The sequence below is a fragment of the Oxyura jamaicensis genome, chromosome 1, assembly GCF_011077185.1.
Source record: "Oxyura jamaicensis isolate SHBP4307 breed ruddy duck chromosome 1, BPBGC_Ojam_1.0, whole genome shotgun sequence".
In the NCBI taxonomy this organism is placed as follows: Eukaryota; Metazoa; Chordata; class Aves; order Anseriformes; family Anatidae; genus Oxyura; species Oxyura jamaicensis.
In genome coordinates this window covers 45,998,199-46,016,707 of record NC_048893.1, presented here as the reverse complement: position 1 = coordinate 46,016,707, position 18,509 = coordinate 45,998,199, and the positions used below count along the sequence as shown (strand labels likewise).

Below are 18,509 nucleotides of genomic sequence, written 5' to 3'. Positions count from 1 at the left end.
AGCCTCAGTCACACAAGAGTTAATTTTTCCATCACTTTTAATTAAACTACTTAGACATATGTAGGTTAGAGCTGAATAGAAGAACCCAGTATATGTTGAATAAATAAATCCAACAAGATATGTTCATGCCTTAATTTATATTAGAGCTGCTAACAGGAAAAGATTAATCTCCTGGTAAAGATGTCTTTATCTACTTGAAAGTTTACACTAATCAAAACGCAAAAGAAATATATTGAATGACTTTCCACTCCTACTCTAAATACAATTAAATCCAGACTTTTTGCCATTACTTATATATAGTATTTTTCCTCCTCCAAAATACCTTTTTTTCTCTTTGTTGCTCCTTGATATGGGGTTCTGTGTCAACAGATTTATGTTAATTTACCATTTTCCGGAAAAGCTGTTCTTCGCAGATTTCAAAAAACAACCTATAGATGGCAGCATTCACAACAGTTCCACCTACACAGTCAACTTGGACTGAAATACGCAAGAAACACATCCCTCCTAATGCTTTTAACCTTATTTCTAACTTACTATATCAGTGTAGAGTGGTGGTGGCTGGAACTTATTATTAAATAGAAATATTAAAATAAAAAATCCAAATCTGTGAAGGAAAGACTTGGGTTTCAGTCCCCTGTAAAGCTTTAAGAAGCTTTAAAAATATATAGTGGGATGAAATAATTTACGTCACTAAAAGCATAGGAAAATATCAAAAATGAAATATGGTAAAAATCCCAGATTCGCTAAAGAAAGAGAACAGAAGTATTTCAGACAACTCATAATATTAGTACACAACAAATAGCAATGAAAAAGTAAAACGAATGTATTGTGATGTAAAGAACTAATGTAACAAAGCCATGATAAACACGGCTAGACATATTTTTTTCTCAGCTTTCAGTAGAATGCTGTAATCCATTTAGGTCTTCAAAGTCCTATCAGACCCACAGTAATTCACACCAGTGAAAATATTCTCCTGCTACACAGAAGAGTAAATAAGGTAATTGGATCTATGGGCTGAGGCCAATGGGATGAAGTTCAACAAAACCAAGTTCCGGGTCCTACACTTTGGTCACTACCCCATGCAGCGCTACAGGCTTGGGGCAGAACGGCTGGAAAGCTGTGCAGAGGAAGAGGCTCTGGGGGTGTTGGTCAATGCTCGCCTGGACATGAGCCAGCAGTTTGCCTAGGTGGCTAAGAAGGCCAACGGCATCCTGGCTTGTACCAGGAACAGCGTAGCCAGCAGGAGCAGGGAGGTAGGAGGTAATCGTCCCCCTGTGCTCTTCTGCTCTGGTGAGGCTGCACCTCAAGTACTGTGTTCAGCTTTGGGCCCCTCAGTACAAGGACATCGAGGCCCTGGAACGTGTCCAGAGCAGGGCTACAAAGCTGGTGAAGGGCCTGGAACACAAGTCCAGTGAGGAGCGGCTGAGGGAACTGGGGGTGTTTAGTCTGGAGAAGAGGAGGCTCAGGGGAGACCTCATTGCTCTCTGCAACTGCCTGAAAGGAAGGTGTGAGGAGCTGGGGGTCGGCCTCTTCTCACAGGTAACTAGTGATGGCCTCAAGTTGCACCAGGGGAGGTTTAGGTTGGAGAGGAGACATTTCTTCTCAGAAAGAGCAGTCAGGCATTGGAACAGGTTGCCCAGGGAGGTGGTGGAGTCACCGTCCCTGGGGGTGTTTAAGGAAAGGGTAGATGTGATGCTTAGAGACATGGTTTAGTGGGCAGTATTGATGGTACTGGACAATTGGACCACATGATCATGGAGGTAGGTCTTTTCCAACCTTAATGATTCTGTAATCCTATTATTCTGACACTTTTTGTACAGATCAATACACAGACAAGTAGACTCTGCAATAAGATTTATTTTTGAGTTGTCAGATCCTTGAAGTTCCAATTGCATATTACTACAAAAAAAAGAAAGCTATGCACAAAGATTTATGCCATCCACCAGTTAATTTTCCAAGTTTTTAAATTCCATGAGTCACTACATCTTACACAGCTTCTTTGCATGTTACATCAATTGCTTATAAGAAAACCTTTCTCCCAGTTCCAGAGATTTAATGCTTTTGCAGCAATACTTGGGAGGTACAAAATAGAAAAATTTGATCCAGAAAGTTCATTTTAAGCTAAATTAGCACCAAAGCAGCAGATCATTTTATGGCATAATCAAGCACACATATGAATGGTTTGCAGAATCAGGGTTTTTTCAGCAACTAGAAAATTTCAAAGCAATCAATAAAGTTGTCATGGATCCTGTTTCAAGTCTTTGCCCACAAGCATTGATGTGACTGGGTGCATACAGGCTCTGTGCTCTAGGAATGTCTTGACAGTCAGATCTCGAGACTTCTCAAAATTGTAAAGATCCCTGTAAAAAAAAAAAAAAACAACAACAAAAAGCACAGTGTTACAAAAAAATCTGTGAAAAAAAAAAAAAACAGTATAATGCAGATTTTCTCAAAGTTTTACTTTTCTCTTGACAGCCACACATTAAGGGACATTGTGAAACTAGTATTTCGTCTATTAAAAAAGTCAGCAAGTGGCAAGTGACTCTGAAGATAAGCTTGTTGGCAGTATATAGAAAATTCTGTTTTAACACTATAAAATATAATGAATACATATACAATATCAAGACACATATTCCATTATACTAAAACCGCCAGCATTGTGAGCTCCTACAATTTGGAGATTACTTTTACCTGAACAAGGGCCGAGTAAACTTCATCCTCCCTTGATCTGTTGCCATTTTTAGAGCCAGAGGAATAGCATCTTCCCACTTGGACTGGATACAGAGGCGTAGCCATCTGAAGAAAAAATAATATTTTTCATTTGCAGTTGTCTTATGATACTGCTTCCATAAGTGCCCTAGACAGTGCTGTGTGCTCATGGACTAGAATTTCAGCATACCTAAAATACTAACATAAGTGCAATATAAAATATTTAGTGTCTGAATGGCACGTTATAAAGTGGACTTTTCCAAAAAACACACCAAAAAAAAGTTTCCAAGTTTCTCCAAAATTGCCTTTTTTTCTGTGGCTATGTATTTTTTATATTAGAGCAGCATCCAGTTGCATCACTCAGAGCTGGATTATAAAGTACTTTCCACATTTGACCAAGTTACCAAAAAACTTCAAGAAAAACAAAGAAAACCTCACAGAGTTTTGTTTTAAAAATGTAAGAAAATAATCTTTCAAGAAACAAGAACTATGCTGTATGCTTAAAAACATTTAGTTTTGTTAATGACAAGGAATGAAGAACTCTAATTTAGCAATAAGGCAGAATAACTTATCAGTACTGCATATGTACCTAAGTATGTAACAATAGCAAAGTATAATTCTTCTAAATGTTTGTGAAGATTACTTTTTCCCAAACAAAAAATATATATTATTTTTTTATACGTGACCTGTTTTAACTATGCATACACAAAATAGAAGAAGTTAGGATGGCATAAGAATCGAGCCATTTAGCAAAAGCATTTCCTACTTGTTTAGAGACTTCTCTTGATATCTACTGATTTTGAAGAGACAAAAGCTTTGTAATAGCAGGCATTGAAATGTGACAAAAAAGTTTTCCGAGTTATGTTGGTAAAGAAACACAGAATAAGCAAACAAAAACAAACACACACACCAGCAAGCACATCAACAGAACTCATTAGGCCAACCTGGAAGATCTAGTCCTGACTGACAACTGGAAAGATTTTTCAATTATCTTTGAGTCAAAGAGAGGCTCATTAGTGTATTATCCAATACCACCCCCAAAATAAATTATCAGGTCATCAGGTTCCTTTGCAAGCATGACAGATGTGAATAAAGCACGGCTAATCCACTGCTCCCTTCCCGTTGTTCTACTAGACTATATTTACCCAATTTGTAAGTAACAATACCACTCTGGTAAGCAGGTTTACACATGCACATAAATCGTAATGACTGCATCAGAGCTATAAAACAGTATAGCTCAGACCATTTCCGAGGCAGGACAATTTGCTTTATGAAAGTATTTAAAGTGAGGAAAAAATGTCCATACTAGAACAAACCTGAATCGTATTTCAGAATTAGTTATAGCATTGAAGTCGTATACTTGCTGCATTCGTTTGACATGTGACAGTGGAAGAGGAGCCTAAAAAAAGAAATTGCATAGTCAGAAATAAGACAGAGGCATGCTTCATTCCGCATACTCCAAAAACAAACAGGTTCATTTAACAAGATCGATGTTACAAAGGATTTAAAAGCTTACCACGATAAATATTTGTTCCTGTTCAGAACATTAGGGAAGGGGCAAGGTGTAAGTGCAATATTAGGTTAGCAAATTCCCACATGCAGTACTACCAAAACATACAAATCTTGAACTAATTTAATTGTTTCATTTACAGCATTTATAGCTCATTTGCAGGTCGCAAACACCACATACAGACAAGCTCAAGCACCTTCTGGTTTTGTTTTTATCTCTCAATCCAAAGTAGTTGTTCATCAGCTGAAGAACCAAACATAATTAGGGGGGGGCATCGCTGATGGTTTTAGAGACTACATATGGTTAGAGCAGGTTACTTTCACAAGACTTAAGAGAAAATTTAATTCCAAATAACATTTGGGCTTCTATGCCTGCTTTTATGACACAAGAATCATGTTACCCCAGGCATGCTTTTACCTCCAGCAGCAACTGTCCCAGGAACTCGATCAGTTGATGAGATGACATTCCCTTCAGGTCCGCCGAGCTGAACGAGCCCAAATCACTCTCTTTTGCCTAAAAGAGAATGGTTTATTTAAGTTTCTAATAGGTATTTTAAAGCACAAACAGGTGTAACTTTGTTTCAGCATCTGCATTTACTTTTGCTCCATTGCCCATAAAAACACATTGATTTGTATTTGCACAGTAGATGCTACAAGATTCTAATGGTGGAGGGTGGAAAGGGGAGGAGGTAAGCCATTGTCTGACATTTGGTATTTCTTCACTTTCATTTCTACTTGTTTTCTCTCCACTGCTCTTTCTGTCTCCCCTATTTTTCTATTAAAGTCACATGAAAATCGAATAATTTTCTATAAAATTTTACACTGAGAAAACAAAGTTAAAGATAATACACAAGTAGAGCGAAAAGCCACAGGGCCAACACCAAGAAGGCATGTTGAATCCTTTGTTGGTTGTAGGAGTCTAATGGCTAAAATTATAAGATAATTGTATGGTTGTTAGGTATTTATTAAAATTTATGCATTTTACGTTTTGACGAGAAATACATCCTAGCCCCAGTATAACATAGAGGTACTATTGCTATATAATCAGTAATAGAGATACCTCTCTTGATGTTTCTGACCAAGCCATAATAGTAGGGTTTCAAAAAGAACATTCTCAGTTTGGTTGTTACATACACGTAACACAAAGCTGGCTGTGTGCCTCGGAAAAAAAAGAAGTACTGCACTTCACGTACAGACGTTGTAGCAAATCCACAGACTCCATGATGAAAGGCTAATATACAGAATGCAAAATCCCTGGCAGCAATACCATCACCATAATAAATGCATTCTCTCAGCACATGATAGATTCCAGAAGAGAACAGCTCACTTTGTGTGTAGAAAATTAGCTTTTCAAGATACAGAGACGTTAGCAGAATTCTTGAACCACTCACTTTGATCCATCTTTGGCTCAAGGCAACACAGGCATTTGCTAGTGTCATATCATATCTGTCAGAGATTAAAAACAAAGAATCACACTTCGGAAACACTAAAAGCTCCTGTAATGTTTTTACAAGAATGCTTAGAAATTATTTTCAAATGGCTCCACTTCTGTTCATTGTAGGCTTCAACTCAATATTGAAACATAATTTATAAAGTTCAGTTATCATGAAACGTATTTTTTAGTTACAAGCATCCTGTGCGTAGGTGATACTATGTGTTGATCTCATACACCTCTAAAATGACTGGCATTTCCAAATATATTGACCATAAATTACACCATCTAAATGGAAAGAGTATTATTGTAGCAAACTATCAGGGGAAAAAAAAAAAAATAATCTTTCCTGGAAATTTTCAAAATAAAATAAATTTGCACCAGAATAAAAAAATGAAAATATTAACAGCAATGCTTTCTTCTATATAAACATTTATCGATTTTTACATAGTGCAAGGATATTTTCTAATAAAAGGTTTATGGGAAGACTTCTACCCTGTTTACAAACTGCTTCATGACTTTCATGACTGTTTGAAAAATCACGTGCAATCTGGACAAGGAAAACATACTACTAAAAAAAAAAACACGCTTACGTAGGCTTCACCGGTGGCATTCCTGGAGCATGCATCCAAGAGTTCCAGTCAACTTTATCAAGAATATCTACCTACAAGCAACACAAATTCTGAATGGATTTTAAGTATCATTTTTAAACAAAAGCATACCCTATGAAGACTAGTTTCAATCTTTTTTCCGCCCCCCCCAAATCCCTCCAATTAACTTGGAGAATCTCATACACAGTACTTCAAAACAAAACATAATAGAAATAAAATACCTCTAGAAAAAAAAAGCATCATAATGCAAACCCATCCTTGTAAGATTACAGACTGCATCGTATTAAGATTGAGATAAAGAGGAGAAAGACTGGTCCTTAAAGAAGGTAATTCCTGAGTTATGTCAGTTTTATATAATTGAAAGGTTTTAAATACAATCCAACCTTATCCTTGAAGTATGAGTACAAGAACTTCTTCCACTCATCAGTTCCTACGCTCTTATAAGCGAACTGCTGAATGTAAGCCTTCAAGAAGCCCATGAAGACATCTAACAGTTAAAAAGAACAAACAATTGTTTCAATATTTGAAATTAAAATGGCAAAAATTATATATAAAGTCTGACCAACACTTACCTGGTCCTCCAAGAAGTTGTTCAAGGTGAAAAAGCAAAGCAAAGCCTTTCTCATATGGAACAGATGAATAGGCAGCATCAAGATCTATTTCATTCAGATCAGGGACGAGGTTAGTTATGGGATTTTTATCCCCAAGAGTTTTTATCTGTGACGAAGATAAAAGAAAATACATGAATCTAGAAAGATTAACATTTTTGCAAGACACCACTAATCCTATTTCTACAGGTATCATCAATCCAAGATAGAGACAGCCTTATCTGAAATCACTCCACCTTTCTTTTTCTCAGGTTCTGAATCTGTACATAACACAGTTTACTGATCCTTCTTTTCCCCTCATTTTGTTGCATCAGTGACCACCCCATATCAAATAGAAAGATGTTAGGATCAATCACACCATGTCCCTGTCATCCCAGAGTAGTTAATTACTGTCACATTTGTTGTAGTCCTGAGCACATGGTAAAATACTTATCCCTTTCTTAACAAACTACTGAACAAATTACTCACTCTAAACATGTCGTGTAAAAAAAAAAAACAGTAAGGAAACGATAAAATAGGCAAACTGCATCACCAGAGTAAGAAGGAGCTATGCTATCACAGACAAGAAATCTGAAAACTGAAGTTTAACTATGATATCTAACCATGAAACTAAACAACCCTCCTAGACAGCAACAGATTTAGAATACTCTTAGTTATAACTCAGCAGGCAGAAAAAAAATAAATCCATTATTTGCATTTGGCACTGGCAATTCTGACGGCTTTGCTTGCAGGTAAGCTTGTGGCACCAAGGGACACAGTTTAGTGATGGGGCTTGGCAGGTTGGGTTGATGGTTGGACTGGATGATCTTGAAGGTCTTTTCCAACTTAAATGATTCCACGATTCTACAATTTTGACAAGCTTTCAGCTGCCAATTAGTATGCTAATAGACAGTAATATTACAGTTCAGCCACATCAGTAACAAGCAAGAGAGCCTGGAAAGATGCCCACCCTTACAGAACAGCTTGAAACATTTCAAAATGCTTTATCTATTCTTTAAGTATATTAAGCATTGGGAAGACAACGTATACCTTGTAATCAAAGTTGTGCACCTCTAGTAAGATGGCATTAGGAAAGCTGACTAGATAAGTCTTATTTGTAGGAAACACGAAATCAACTTTATTTTATTTAGGTATGTACCTCAAACAAATTTGTCAAAACTTGTAAGATACTCACTGTATTTTGCAGTTCTCTCCAACCACCGAGGGCTTGAAAGTGCCTGAACTGCTCACCAAACAACCGACCACCAATCCTGCGTTCCAGGTATACAGTATGTCCCTCATTCAGCCTGGAAATTCATTGATAACGTCAGCATTGGTAGGACAGCAAAATTCATTTCATTGGTCTCTTTACAGATTATTTTTAATACATGGTTTGCATTACATTGCATTGAATATCATACGTACCAAAAATGCTCCCATGTTTTGTTTGTTACCAAGTTTCCCGTCCAGCTATGAGAGATTTCATGAGCAATAACCTAAAACGCAGAAAAACAATGGCAGTCTTACTGCTTAGACTCCTCTTGAAAATGAATGAATGATCAAATCCCCGTAGGAAGGAAAAATCCTAACATGATTACTGCACTGCGTTCACAAAGCCAACTGATATTGTATATATTGGGTCTCTAAACTTATCCATATACATATTACTTAAAGGACTAACAATGTCTTTGAATGAACCTTCTCCAGAAAGAATTTTGAATTTGTAGCTTGCACATCATAGAGCCACACTGATCAACAAAAATAATTCCTCTGATTGAACCATGCAGACACTCGTTTATCAAGTTGTATTACAGAACGCCAGACACGTGGCAAGCCATGAACTAGCATTACTTTCCCACATAAGCAAATAGTGCAGGGCTGGGATGTTCTAAAAGAGCAAACAGGAAGCAGGATAATGATGCCAAATGTACCCATGTCTAATATTTCATTTCTTTGGGGAGAAACATGTAAGGAATCATATTCATTTTTTAAGCAGTGTATCAGTCTAGTAAGAGACTTACAGAGATAGAACAGCATCCAGAGTACTCAACTTCCCAGACAAAACAAGAACTTATACACATAGTTCTCATGATTTCCACTTTAAAAGAAAAACTATACCCAATGCGAGTTCTAGTATGCAGATAGATACATAGAGGAAGAAATTCCCTACGAACAATTCAGATGAAATCAATTTGGCTGTGATTTTAAGCATACAGGACAAGAAGACTGCAACTGAGCAGCAGACTTCAGTCAGTCCTCTATGTATACAGACAACCATCTTATTTTCATCTGTTCATTTTATTAGTGAATGTATAAAAAATGGGTACATCTCCAGTTTCTCTAGGGTTTACTTCGAACTAAAACTCACTTTGTAAGACTTCTTGAATCACTGCATTAACTTTTAATTCCCCCAATGAACAAGAGACTAAGTTTTCAGATATCCATTACAAAGCTAAGATGCAAATTCAACCTATGCTCTGCTTAAAGACACAAACTTACTGTGCACTTACATTGGATAAAGATCGATCACCTGCCTGAAAAAAAAAAGTAGTTGTCAGTTCAAGTAAAACTCAGTATACACCACTCACTGCAGTTCTATGCATGATGCCTAAACTCCAAAGGGGGCAGAAAAATTTACAGTTCTCTCGGTGAGGGGGGGGGGGGGGAGATTAGCAGTCTGTAAATTAACATCCATCACTTGAAGGATGAACAAGCTCTAAGAAAAAGCTGAGTTTTGTCAGTATTACACTTACCAATAGTGTTGGAGTCACAAAAGTAAGACAAGGATTCTCCATGCCACCATAAGGAAAAGAAGGTGGTAAGACTAACAAGTCATACTGCCCCCACACATAGGGTCCTGCTAAGTCTTCTGCTGTTTGCAGCATAGCTTCAGTCTGAAACAAGAATTCACGTTAGTCTGACTACAAACACTGAACAAGTTATAAGCTACTGACCCCACACTTCATTCTCTTTGACCTTGGGAAGCCCCACACGTAAAACGAGCACAACGCTGTGCATCAGTACTTATGTTCAACAGGAGTTTTGTGCTGTGCCAGAAGAGCAGCATTTTTTGTGGTGGGAAGCAGAGAAAGGAGGACTATGGATGAACAAATCTGGACAAAACCCAAAGCTACAGCCAGTTTTTTTTTCCATTACCATGTAAAACAATTAGTTGACAAAACATTTCTGTTAATTACCTACCTCAGCAAATTCATAGGCTGATTTATCCACTAACTCCTTTTCAGACCACACCAGTGTCCTTGGACCAATCTGCCTGTTGAAAGTGAAAATGCCACTAAGACACCACGAACGGGAAATCATTCCATGGGAAGCTAACACAGAGAGCATACATTTAATGTGCTCATGAGAAACCCACGATGCTGAAGAAACACATTAGAGCCTTCCTCTCCACTGCTAAAGTGATACTACAAGAAGCTTTAGAAAGCAAACAAGCCATAAATGTCCACTGCTCAGGACAAATAAATGGGCAACACATTTACAGACTGTAAAATGCTGTAAACCCTAATACACAAGCATTATTATGGGCTAGCTTAACACATTCTTGTGCAGACAAGCAATGAGGCTGAAAATTTCATTTTCTGCCTTTTGTACATAATCAGGCTTATCTGTTACCACAGGAAAAAGACACTACTATTCCTTGAGCTAAAAATGCCCTTAGGAGATCGCAATCAACTCCAGAGTCTGCAGAGTATTTCTTTATCTTACAGCAAAAGAATATTCAGTAGAAAAATGATGCAAGAGTGAATCAAGGTGCATATGGTGTGATTCAAAGATTTCACAAAACTGTAATAAATTCAGCAAGGTGCAGTACTGTAGAACAAATGAAATATGCTGAAGATTTTATTTTTTTACAATTATTAATATTTACTTTATACAGATTCACTCACCTGCTTTCTAAAGCTCCAACCACTAAAGCAATCAAGTAGCAAGGTATGGGAACCTAAATGAGAACATGAAAAAAACTTATTGTAAAGTGAGCTATCAATATCATTGATTCAAAGAAAAACAAAGTTATGTAAACAAAGAAGTATGTACATTTCCTCCACAGCTTTCTGTCTTACATTATGATAAAGGTTTTTTTTTTCCCCCAAATTATATTACTTTATCTAAAAGTACTTGTTTCATTGATCTTTCAGGTAAAGGCTACAACCTTTTAAGTACCATTTCTGCCTGAAAAGAAAAATCCTGTAGCTGTAGCATAGCACACCACCACTGGTTTGGTTACTGTTCAAAAGAAAGTTAGTTTTCCATACTATTTCCAGTTACTAAATTTTATGGAAACAGGTAACATACAATAAACACCTTACAAACTAGACCAAGAGTTGCAAAGGTTTTTGGTTCTACAGAGCAGGTACTGTATTGAAGAGCTCACCGGTAAGGTGAACACCCATTAGTTCCCAAGAACCAAAGCAGGAAGAGGTGTTTCAACAGTACTACCTTTCAGCACATTAACCATTTCCAAAACAATCATCATGCTTTTCTGGGAATGCCAGATGACCAGGAAACATCACCAACACCTACCAGATTGAACATATTGTCAGTCACTTGATTTACTGGTGATACCAAAAACATACCTGAAGTGGTTGTAAACTGCAAGAGTTAGGAAAAAATACATTAGGAATCCCTCTACTAGCCTGTAGCACTCACATTCTGTCTGAAACGGTATATCTTCCGACTGCTGTCCTCTGGGTCAGGCATTTCTCCGTCGCGATTGGCACTCATAAGAGCCACCAGCTCTTTAGGAACAGATACCTGAAAGAAGGTTGTGCAACCATGAGGAACTCAGCTGGCATACGGGAGTATATGATATAATACAAGCAAAAGAGTAGCCCTGATTTGTTCTATCTGAAAATTTTCCTCCTCAAGTAGAATATAAGGCACATATTGCCTTAGGGCAATATTTAATCTACTAAAAGGACTATCTCTGACAAATATTCAAAGTTTCACTTATTTTAGACTACTGGTCATCACAGTGCACATTTGTCTTTGTGCTTCTTTAAAAGAATTGGACTATTTATGACAACACTGCAAAGGCACCCCAACTATGTACCAGAAAGTATTACTTCAGTAACATATATGTAAATATATAAAGTAATTTAAAGTATTTTTACTTCACAGCACTTTATTGCTTGACTGATAGACTTTCCTGATTTAAGACTATATTTTTTCCTACTGCAGAACTTTTTTCTTTCAGAAATAGATATGTATGAATGAAAAAAAAAAAAAGATGATGCCTAGAGAAGTGCTACCGGGAAGATAAGCACATTTTTGGCTCTTACAGTAAGCTAGAGGTCAATATTTTCTGTTTTTATTTGAGGCCATAGGCTAGCAGCTACAAAATAAATAAATAAATAAATAAATAAATAAACAAAATAAAATAAAAATCACTCATTGTAGTGGTTGCCTTTATTTAGGCACATGACTTAGATTCATCTACCTCTGCATAGTATGTTAGCTTCACAGCTGGTGTGTCTTGGCAAGGAAGGATGGCTCTGCAATGGGTAGCCTTGAAGAAAAAAAAAACAAAATGTAACATTCTTTCTTACACAAGAGATTACAAATAAACCAGTATTATATTGGAAATCTATACAGCTCCTGCAGTGAATTCATTATCCGCAAACCAATACTTCCTGTCAGTTATAGCTTACACTAGTTTTTATAATGAAAGGTTTTCTAAAAACCAACCAAACACACACACACACACACACCACGGTAGGTAGGACATCATTAATCACACATGCTGATTGCAAAGGACTAGATGTTCTTCAGCAAGAATGCTGAAAAAAAAAAAGCAGTTCTGGACCTATTAAACTGCAAACATAATAAAATCTCAGCAATGTTCTGATTTCAGCGTTTTTGTTTAGGGCCTTTGACACACACAATTAGAAGTTATAAGTTATCGTACTTCCCCCTACTAGCCATCCTCTCCTGTTTAGAAACTGCAGGAACTGATATGTAAACAACAACTGTGATATGTAAACAACAACTTAGAAAAATTAGTCAACTCAACCTGGCACTGGCTGAAGAGAAATGGGTGTTTCTTTCCAGAAGTTTGCTCTGGTGTAAACCATTGGAGAGCTGAAGACTTCGGAGAGCTTTCAAAAGAAATTTCGATAATTGCTTCTTGTCCCCTGTACAATAAAGAATACAGTCAGACGGTTTTGACAGGACTTGTGATCTCTCCTGACATTCCTCTACAAAGCTTGCTGGAAAATGGGTCTGCAGCACTGTCTCAGGAGCACTGATAATACAAACAAGTAACACACTACTACAACTTCTCCCAGTTACGATTATAAAAATTAGCTGTTTTATTTCAATGTTAATGTCACAAGGGCATTTCATTATTGTTTTTACTAACCAGAATTTTCTCCTTTTACAGTTCAAGGAGAATATAAACTTTTTCTTTAAACTATTTAGACAACCTAAGTTCACACAGTTTTCCCTCAACTATCTAATGATGTACACATAAGTATAAAAAACTCAATAAGCAAATAAAAAGAGCATATATTACATGCCATAACAACACAGGATTTGCACATTGTGTAAATCAAAATAATTAAACTGTGCAGTTGATATTAGATTCTGTAAAAGTGATCCTTAAGAAGAAAAAAATACTATAAATAATAATTACTAGAAAACCCTACCAGCAGTAAGGTTAACAAGTAAAGAAAAGTTTAAATTAATTTAAGGCTTAAGAACTGGTGTTAGATCAAATCTAAGAGCTCTGTGCAGGATCAGCATCAGCTTGCTAGCAAGAGAAGACAAAACAATGACAAGTTCATCCTCTTGTTTTTTCGTTTTTTAAACAGAACAAAACCATCACCGATAGCAAAAGCAGGCAGAAGTACTTGCTTCTATTATCTGAAAGCTCCATGTATACATGCATTTCTCTCGATTGAACAATCCAATCATAAATCAGAACAAACTCCAGCAATCAAAGCAGTTGGACACTAGATAAGCTGACTAGGTATACATATCTCGTTTATAACCAGTATTCCAAAGTACATATTTGACAGGAAAAGAAAAAACAATTGGTATTACCATAGGGCACACATGCTTACTGAACAGTCAGACTTTCAGTTGTAACTCTTAACCTTTCCTATCACTGTTTTATTTCGGTTTACATGGGAGACTATAACATAAGCTGATAAATTCTTACAACCAAGACTCAAAACTACTCGTAGATGGCTTTTCTTAGAAGAAAGTATGGTGATGAGAAAAAAATCTGAAAGTCAAAAGAAACAATTCCCTGTGTCTCTGCTGCTGCCTGTTTGTCTGAGGCATTCATTCATTCAACTTCACATCAAACCACCCGCGCTCTCCCAGAAGGGACAGATCTTTTATGACAGCCTTTTTTCTTCCACTTCACTTATGTTTCTGAACTGCACTAATTCAGAGGGTGAAGAAGAAATTTAGAATCAAAGATGAATTTGTAGGGATAGTGAACAGTTTTGAAACTGGAATGATAAGAAACAACTTACAATTTTATTCAAGAAGGGAACCTCCTTATACAATCAGGACTTTCAGCTTCAGCACATGAGATGACACAGAGTTGCAGCATACAACTCCAACTGTCAAAAAATGCATCACACTTCTGCAACAACCTTTTATTTCATGCAATTTGAAAGAGGTAGATAGATGATCATTCTCCACCGTGCTGCCAAAACTCAAGTTCCTCTTTTTAGGGTACTTGGGTTAGGCAATAGAATAAAACTTCTATTACTTGAAAACATATTCCCAGCTAACTGTAGTGGCAACCTGCACTTCTGTGGTAATGGAGGATCAGTCCTTGTATAAAGGAAAGGAGAACAGGGTTTGTAACTCCACATGCTCCACACTGGAGCAATTCCGACCAAGACAGAACTCCAGTAGGTGAAGAACATTAACGATGAGAAGCGCTGGAACAACTGTGAAACAACCCACATCATTTCACCGCTTCCTTTAGCAAGCCACTCTGTACATTACATAGAGACCTGGACACAGGTACAGACTCCCAGTGCTTCGCCAGCCTAATGAAGGCCAAGTATTAATTTTGTCTACAACATCATACATCAAATACATTTGACACCTTAATTTACAAGTCCCTTTGAAAGCTTTACGCTGAGACCTTGCAAGCAGGAAAGCAGCTTATATAGCACAGCTTGGAAAGCATCTCAAAGAACAGGCAAATGTGTAAATGTATACCTTCTTAGCTCAAAAGGAAGCGTGATTTCCAAGGGGGTCCCCTTGAACTTATGTTTTTCTCCAAAAGCAAATTTTGCATCCTGTCCATTCACGGTCACTTTAAACACCTGGAGGTCTTTTGTATCCAAGACCTGTAATGAAGCAAATATTACGTACTGGTTAAACAGCGTCACAATTAACACAGCGCTCCTCAAACCATAAAGACAAGTCTATCTGAAGCAAAAAGAAAGTTTAAATACTTCTAAGTAAAACCAGAATAATTAAATAACCACGCTGAGTACTGGGGATCAGAGTTTTCAGACAGCAGCACGGAACTTGACAAACTGGAGGGAGCGGAGGGTGAAAGATGACTTCTGACTATGGGCGCAGAAAAGGGGAAACAGGAGGTGACCAAGTAAGCTACAAAGGTGAAGGAGCTCCTATGGCTGCCATGGAAGAAGGAGGATACAAGAACACCTGCCAAGACTTCCAATCTGAAATTGGCTGCTGTGAGTCAAGCCTTTCATGCAAGCGATGAACTAAACAAGGCAGCGTTCACACATGCAATGTGAATAAAGCTTTGGTCTTTGTTATTAACAGAGCCGACTCTCCTAAAATACAAGTGCCAATCCCCAAAAAGGTTTTATGGAGTTAGCAGGGGGAAAAAGTCACCCAAGCAAACCAACCCCACCACGAAGGCACAAGAGGAAAGCTTCGCTTCGCACACAGAGCAAGGCTTATATTTCAGATATCTGACACCAGCCGACGGAGTAAAGAGGCAGAAGACGAGGAGCCGTAGGCGCAGCTCCCCAGAGCTTTACTCCCGTCCTGTCAGCAGCAGCTCCTCGCCGTGTCAGGGGCACGACGCCCGGCTCCCCCCTAAACCCCCAGCGCCCAAAACACCCCGGTACAGGCCGTGGCTTCAGCCAGGGGGGCGACAGGGGCCAGGGGAACGGCTGAGGGGAGCCTGAGGGCAGGCGGCGGCCCCGTCCCCATCCCCGTCCCCTCAGGGAGGGGGCTCCTCTCCCGCCGCTGCGGTGGTCGCTCCCCCCCCCCCCCCGCCGTTACCAGGCAACGCAGCGCCTCGCGCTCGGCGCGCACGGTGAAGGCGGCCGCGCCCCGCAGCGCCCGCGCGCCGAAGTCCACGCGGCAGCGCAGGTGGAGGTGGCGCGTGAGGCAGCACTCGGGGGACGCGAACGAGCAGGGGTCCGCCGCCATCGCTCCCGCTCTGCACGCTGATCGCCGGCCGCGCACCGCCTCCGCCGAAGGTGGGGGGGGAGAGCAAGGGGCGGAGCCGCGCGAGGACCGCTGGGAAATGTAGTTCTGCGCGAAGGGGGAATCTGCCAGGGCAGCGCGCAGGGGACTGCGCCTCCCAGGGTGCATTGCGGCAGAGGAGGGGCGCGGCGGTGTAGCCTGCGTGCGGAGAGAGATGTAGCGGCTGCGCGCAAAGCGTTATTCGTACAGTTCCTCGTTAGTATAGTGGTAAGTATCCCCGCCTGTCACGCGGGAGACCGGGGTTCGATTCCCCGACGGGGAGGTACACAGCGTTTTTCTTGCCCTCTCCTCCTTCATTATGAAATCGAAGGTGTTGCAAGAAAAAGGTTGAAATTGTACCGCAAATTTTCTTTTATTTTTTTTTTTTTCCTTAAAAAAAGGAAGGAAAGCAGAAACCTGCAGGACCGGGACGATCCGGGCAGCTGGCGGTGCAGCTGCAGGAATTTACAAGCTCAGCCACGTAACTAAAAGAGCACATGGGGAAAGCGTTTTCACATTCAAACTGCTCAAGCAGCTGAACAGGACGTCCACCCGAGCCTTCCCAAACCATTCACCTTTTGTTTCTCCCACCGAGCTGGAAAAAACACCCAGACCTGAGGCAGGAACAGTGGGCACGCAGGATGAAGGGGCGCTCACAGGCCCCTGTCAGAGGCCATGGGGCTCCTGGAGCCCCCCACAGCCCCCAGCCACCCCGCCTGGCTGCCACCCAGAGAGGGGAGCATGAAAAAGGCTCAGGAAAGAGGGGATGTGTGGTGGAGAATCATCCCCAGAGACACCCGGGAGCTCTGCATTACCCAGCCAGAGCTGAGGCCTGCGCCGACACGGCGCAGACGGGAGAGGAAGGCAGCCTCGGCAGGTCTCTTGCCGCCTGTATTACAGAAGGAACAAAAACTAAAGTCCATTTTGCAATTTCTGAATTTTCTTCCGTGCCCACTTCCCTTTCTCAAAGTCCACGCTTACATCTTTGCAAACAGAAAAAATAATAATAATAAAAATATTTTGCTTAGTAGGCTTCTTATTTCAAAACTGAGGATGGACCATAAAATACGATATAAGAACCATTTAGTAGTTCATATGTGTTGGCATCAAGTCAGGCAATTTCAGCTGTCATAAAGCAATAATGGATTAGAAAAGCAATTCCCTTCCAAACAGAAATATGCTGATGAAGCTCTGCAGGCATAAAAAAGAGTCTTGCAAGCACTTCCATACCTGCTTAGTCGGGGTTCAGGTTTTGAGACTGGGCTGTCACAGGGCACAGGCAAGCTGCACAAGAGACAAGGTTTGGCTGTCGCAGTGCAGCTTCTACAATCCCGGAGAGCCCTTCTCCTTTGTGTGGGCAAAGGTAGAAGGAACAAGGAGCTCAGGGTGCTGAGCGTGGTTTTACAAGGTTGGCCTGTTTCCCCCTGAGAAGCACTTTGTTCCCACCTGAGCCCCCCCCGGTGAGCTCAGCCAGCCTGACACGGTGGTCTCCTTTCCCCCTGCAGCGGCCTAGCAGCGTGGAGCTGCCAGGCCCTGCCAAAATGCCACTGGCGATGCCAGCAGGCCCAGCAAGCACCACCTCGCACCGTGGGGAGGAATTTGGTGCGGTCCAGGCCGGCTTCTCCAGGGCAAAGTCCACAGGAGGTACAAGGAGAGGAAGCCCCGGCAGCAAGCCTCGCATGGTGTTTGCAGGGGGAAAGCTTGGACTAGGTCCAGCACTAAAGAACGCAAGAGGAACTCGCAGAAGCCTTGCCCTGATTTCTTCTTCCAAATCCAGTTGAATTACCCACATGCAGCTCTCCTCCACATCCCTTTTGATGTTCCTGATCATTTCATCACATCTTACTTCACTACCAAGAGTGCAGGGAGAAGAGCCAGTATTGGCCTCACAGCTGCGGGAGACAGCTCAGCCAAACCAAATAGCGACAAGAGTGCTGGAAAGCAAACTGCTGCTCGCAGCCTTGCTGATGGTGCAATGTGATGGCACAGCAGCCCCCAGGGGAGGTCTGGGCTGGAGTCTCATCCTGAACATCAAAACTGCATCTCCTTGCAGCGTCTTGCTGAGGCACACTAAGGCCCTCAGCACTTTGTAACTCTGCGGGTTCTGTCCTCTGTGTGCTGTGTCCGTATCCATGTTTAACATTGTGCGTTTCAAATATGCTTAACTGCCGAGCTTTACAATTACCTGTTGTCAAGAAGATTTTTGGAAAGCAAAAAATTGCT

At 40.2% G+C, this 18,509-nt stretch overlaps 1 protein-coding gene and 1 non-coding gene across 2 annotated transcripts; one reads left to right on the top strand and one right to left on the bottom strand.

Moving 5' to 3' along the window:
• Window positions 1-1,837: 1,837 nt before the first annotated feature.
• On the bottom strand, window positions 1,838-16,310 carry LTA4H (leukotriene A4 hydrolase). The gene is made up of 19 exons (XM_035343180.1): window positions 16,101-16,310; window positions 15,054-15,184; window positions 12,880-13,000; window positions 12,307-12,375; window positions 11,517-11,621; window positions 10,757-10,809; window positions 10,050-10,122; window positions 9,602-9,742; window positions 9,359-9,382; window positions 8,274-8,344; window positions 8,044-8,155; window positions 6,834-6,978; window positions 6,645-6,748; window positions 6,244-6,314; window positions 5,610-5,664; window positions 4,637-4,732; window positions 4,026-4,108; window positions 2,692-2,796; window positions 1,838-2,360 (listed from the first exon to the last, which is right to left on the bottom strand). The coding sequence occupies exons 1-19, from the start codon at window positions 16,248-16,250 to the stop codon at window positions 2,240-2,242; spliced, it is 1,830 nt and encodes a 609-aa protein (XP_035199071.1). The 5' UTR covers window positions 16,251-16,310; the 3' UTR covers window positions 1,838-2,239.
• A 187-nt stretch (window positions 16,311-16,497) lies between these two features.
• TRNAD-GUC lies at window positions 16,498-16,569 on the top strand. Its single transcript has one exon. It is a non-coding gene; the product is annotated as a tRNA-Asp (tRNA).
• Window positions 16,570-18,509: the final 1,940 nt, after the last annotated feature.

Coding starts and splice junctions, on each gene's coding strand:
- LTA4H (XM_035343180.1), bottom strand. CDS start 16,250: ATGGCGGCGGACCCCTGCTCGTTCGCGTCCCCCGAGTGCTGCCTCACG. Junction 15,185..16,100: donor GCGAGGCGCTGCGTTGCCTG/GTAACGGCGGGG, acceptor GCTTCATTACAG/GTCTTGGATACAAAAGACCT. Junction 4,109..4,636: donor TGGGACAGTTGCTGCTGGAG/GTAAAAGCATGC, acceptor TTCTTTTTTTAG/GCTCCTCTTCCACTGTCACA.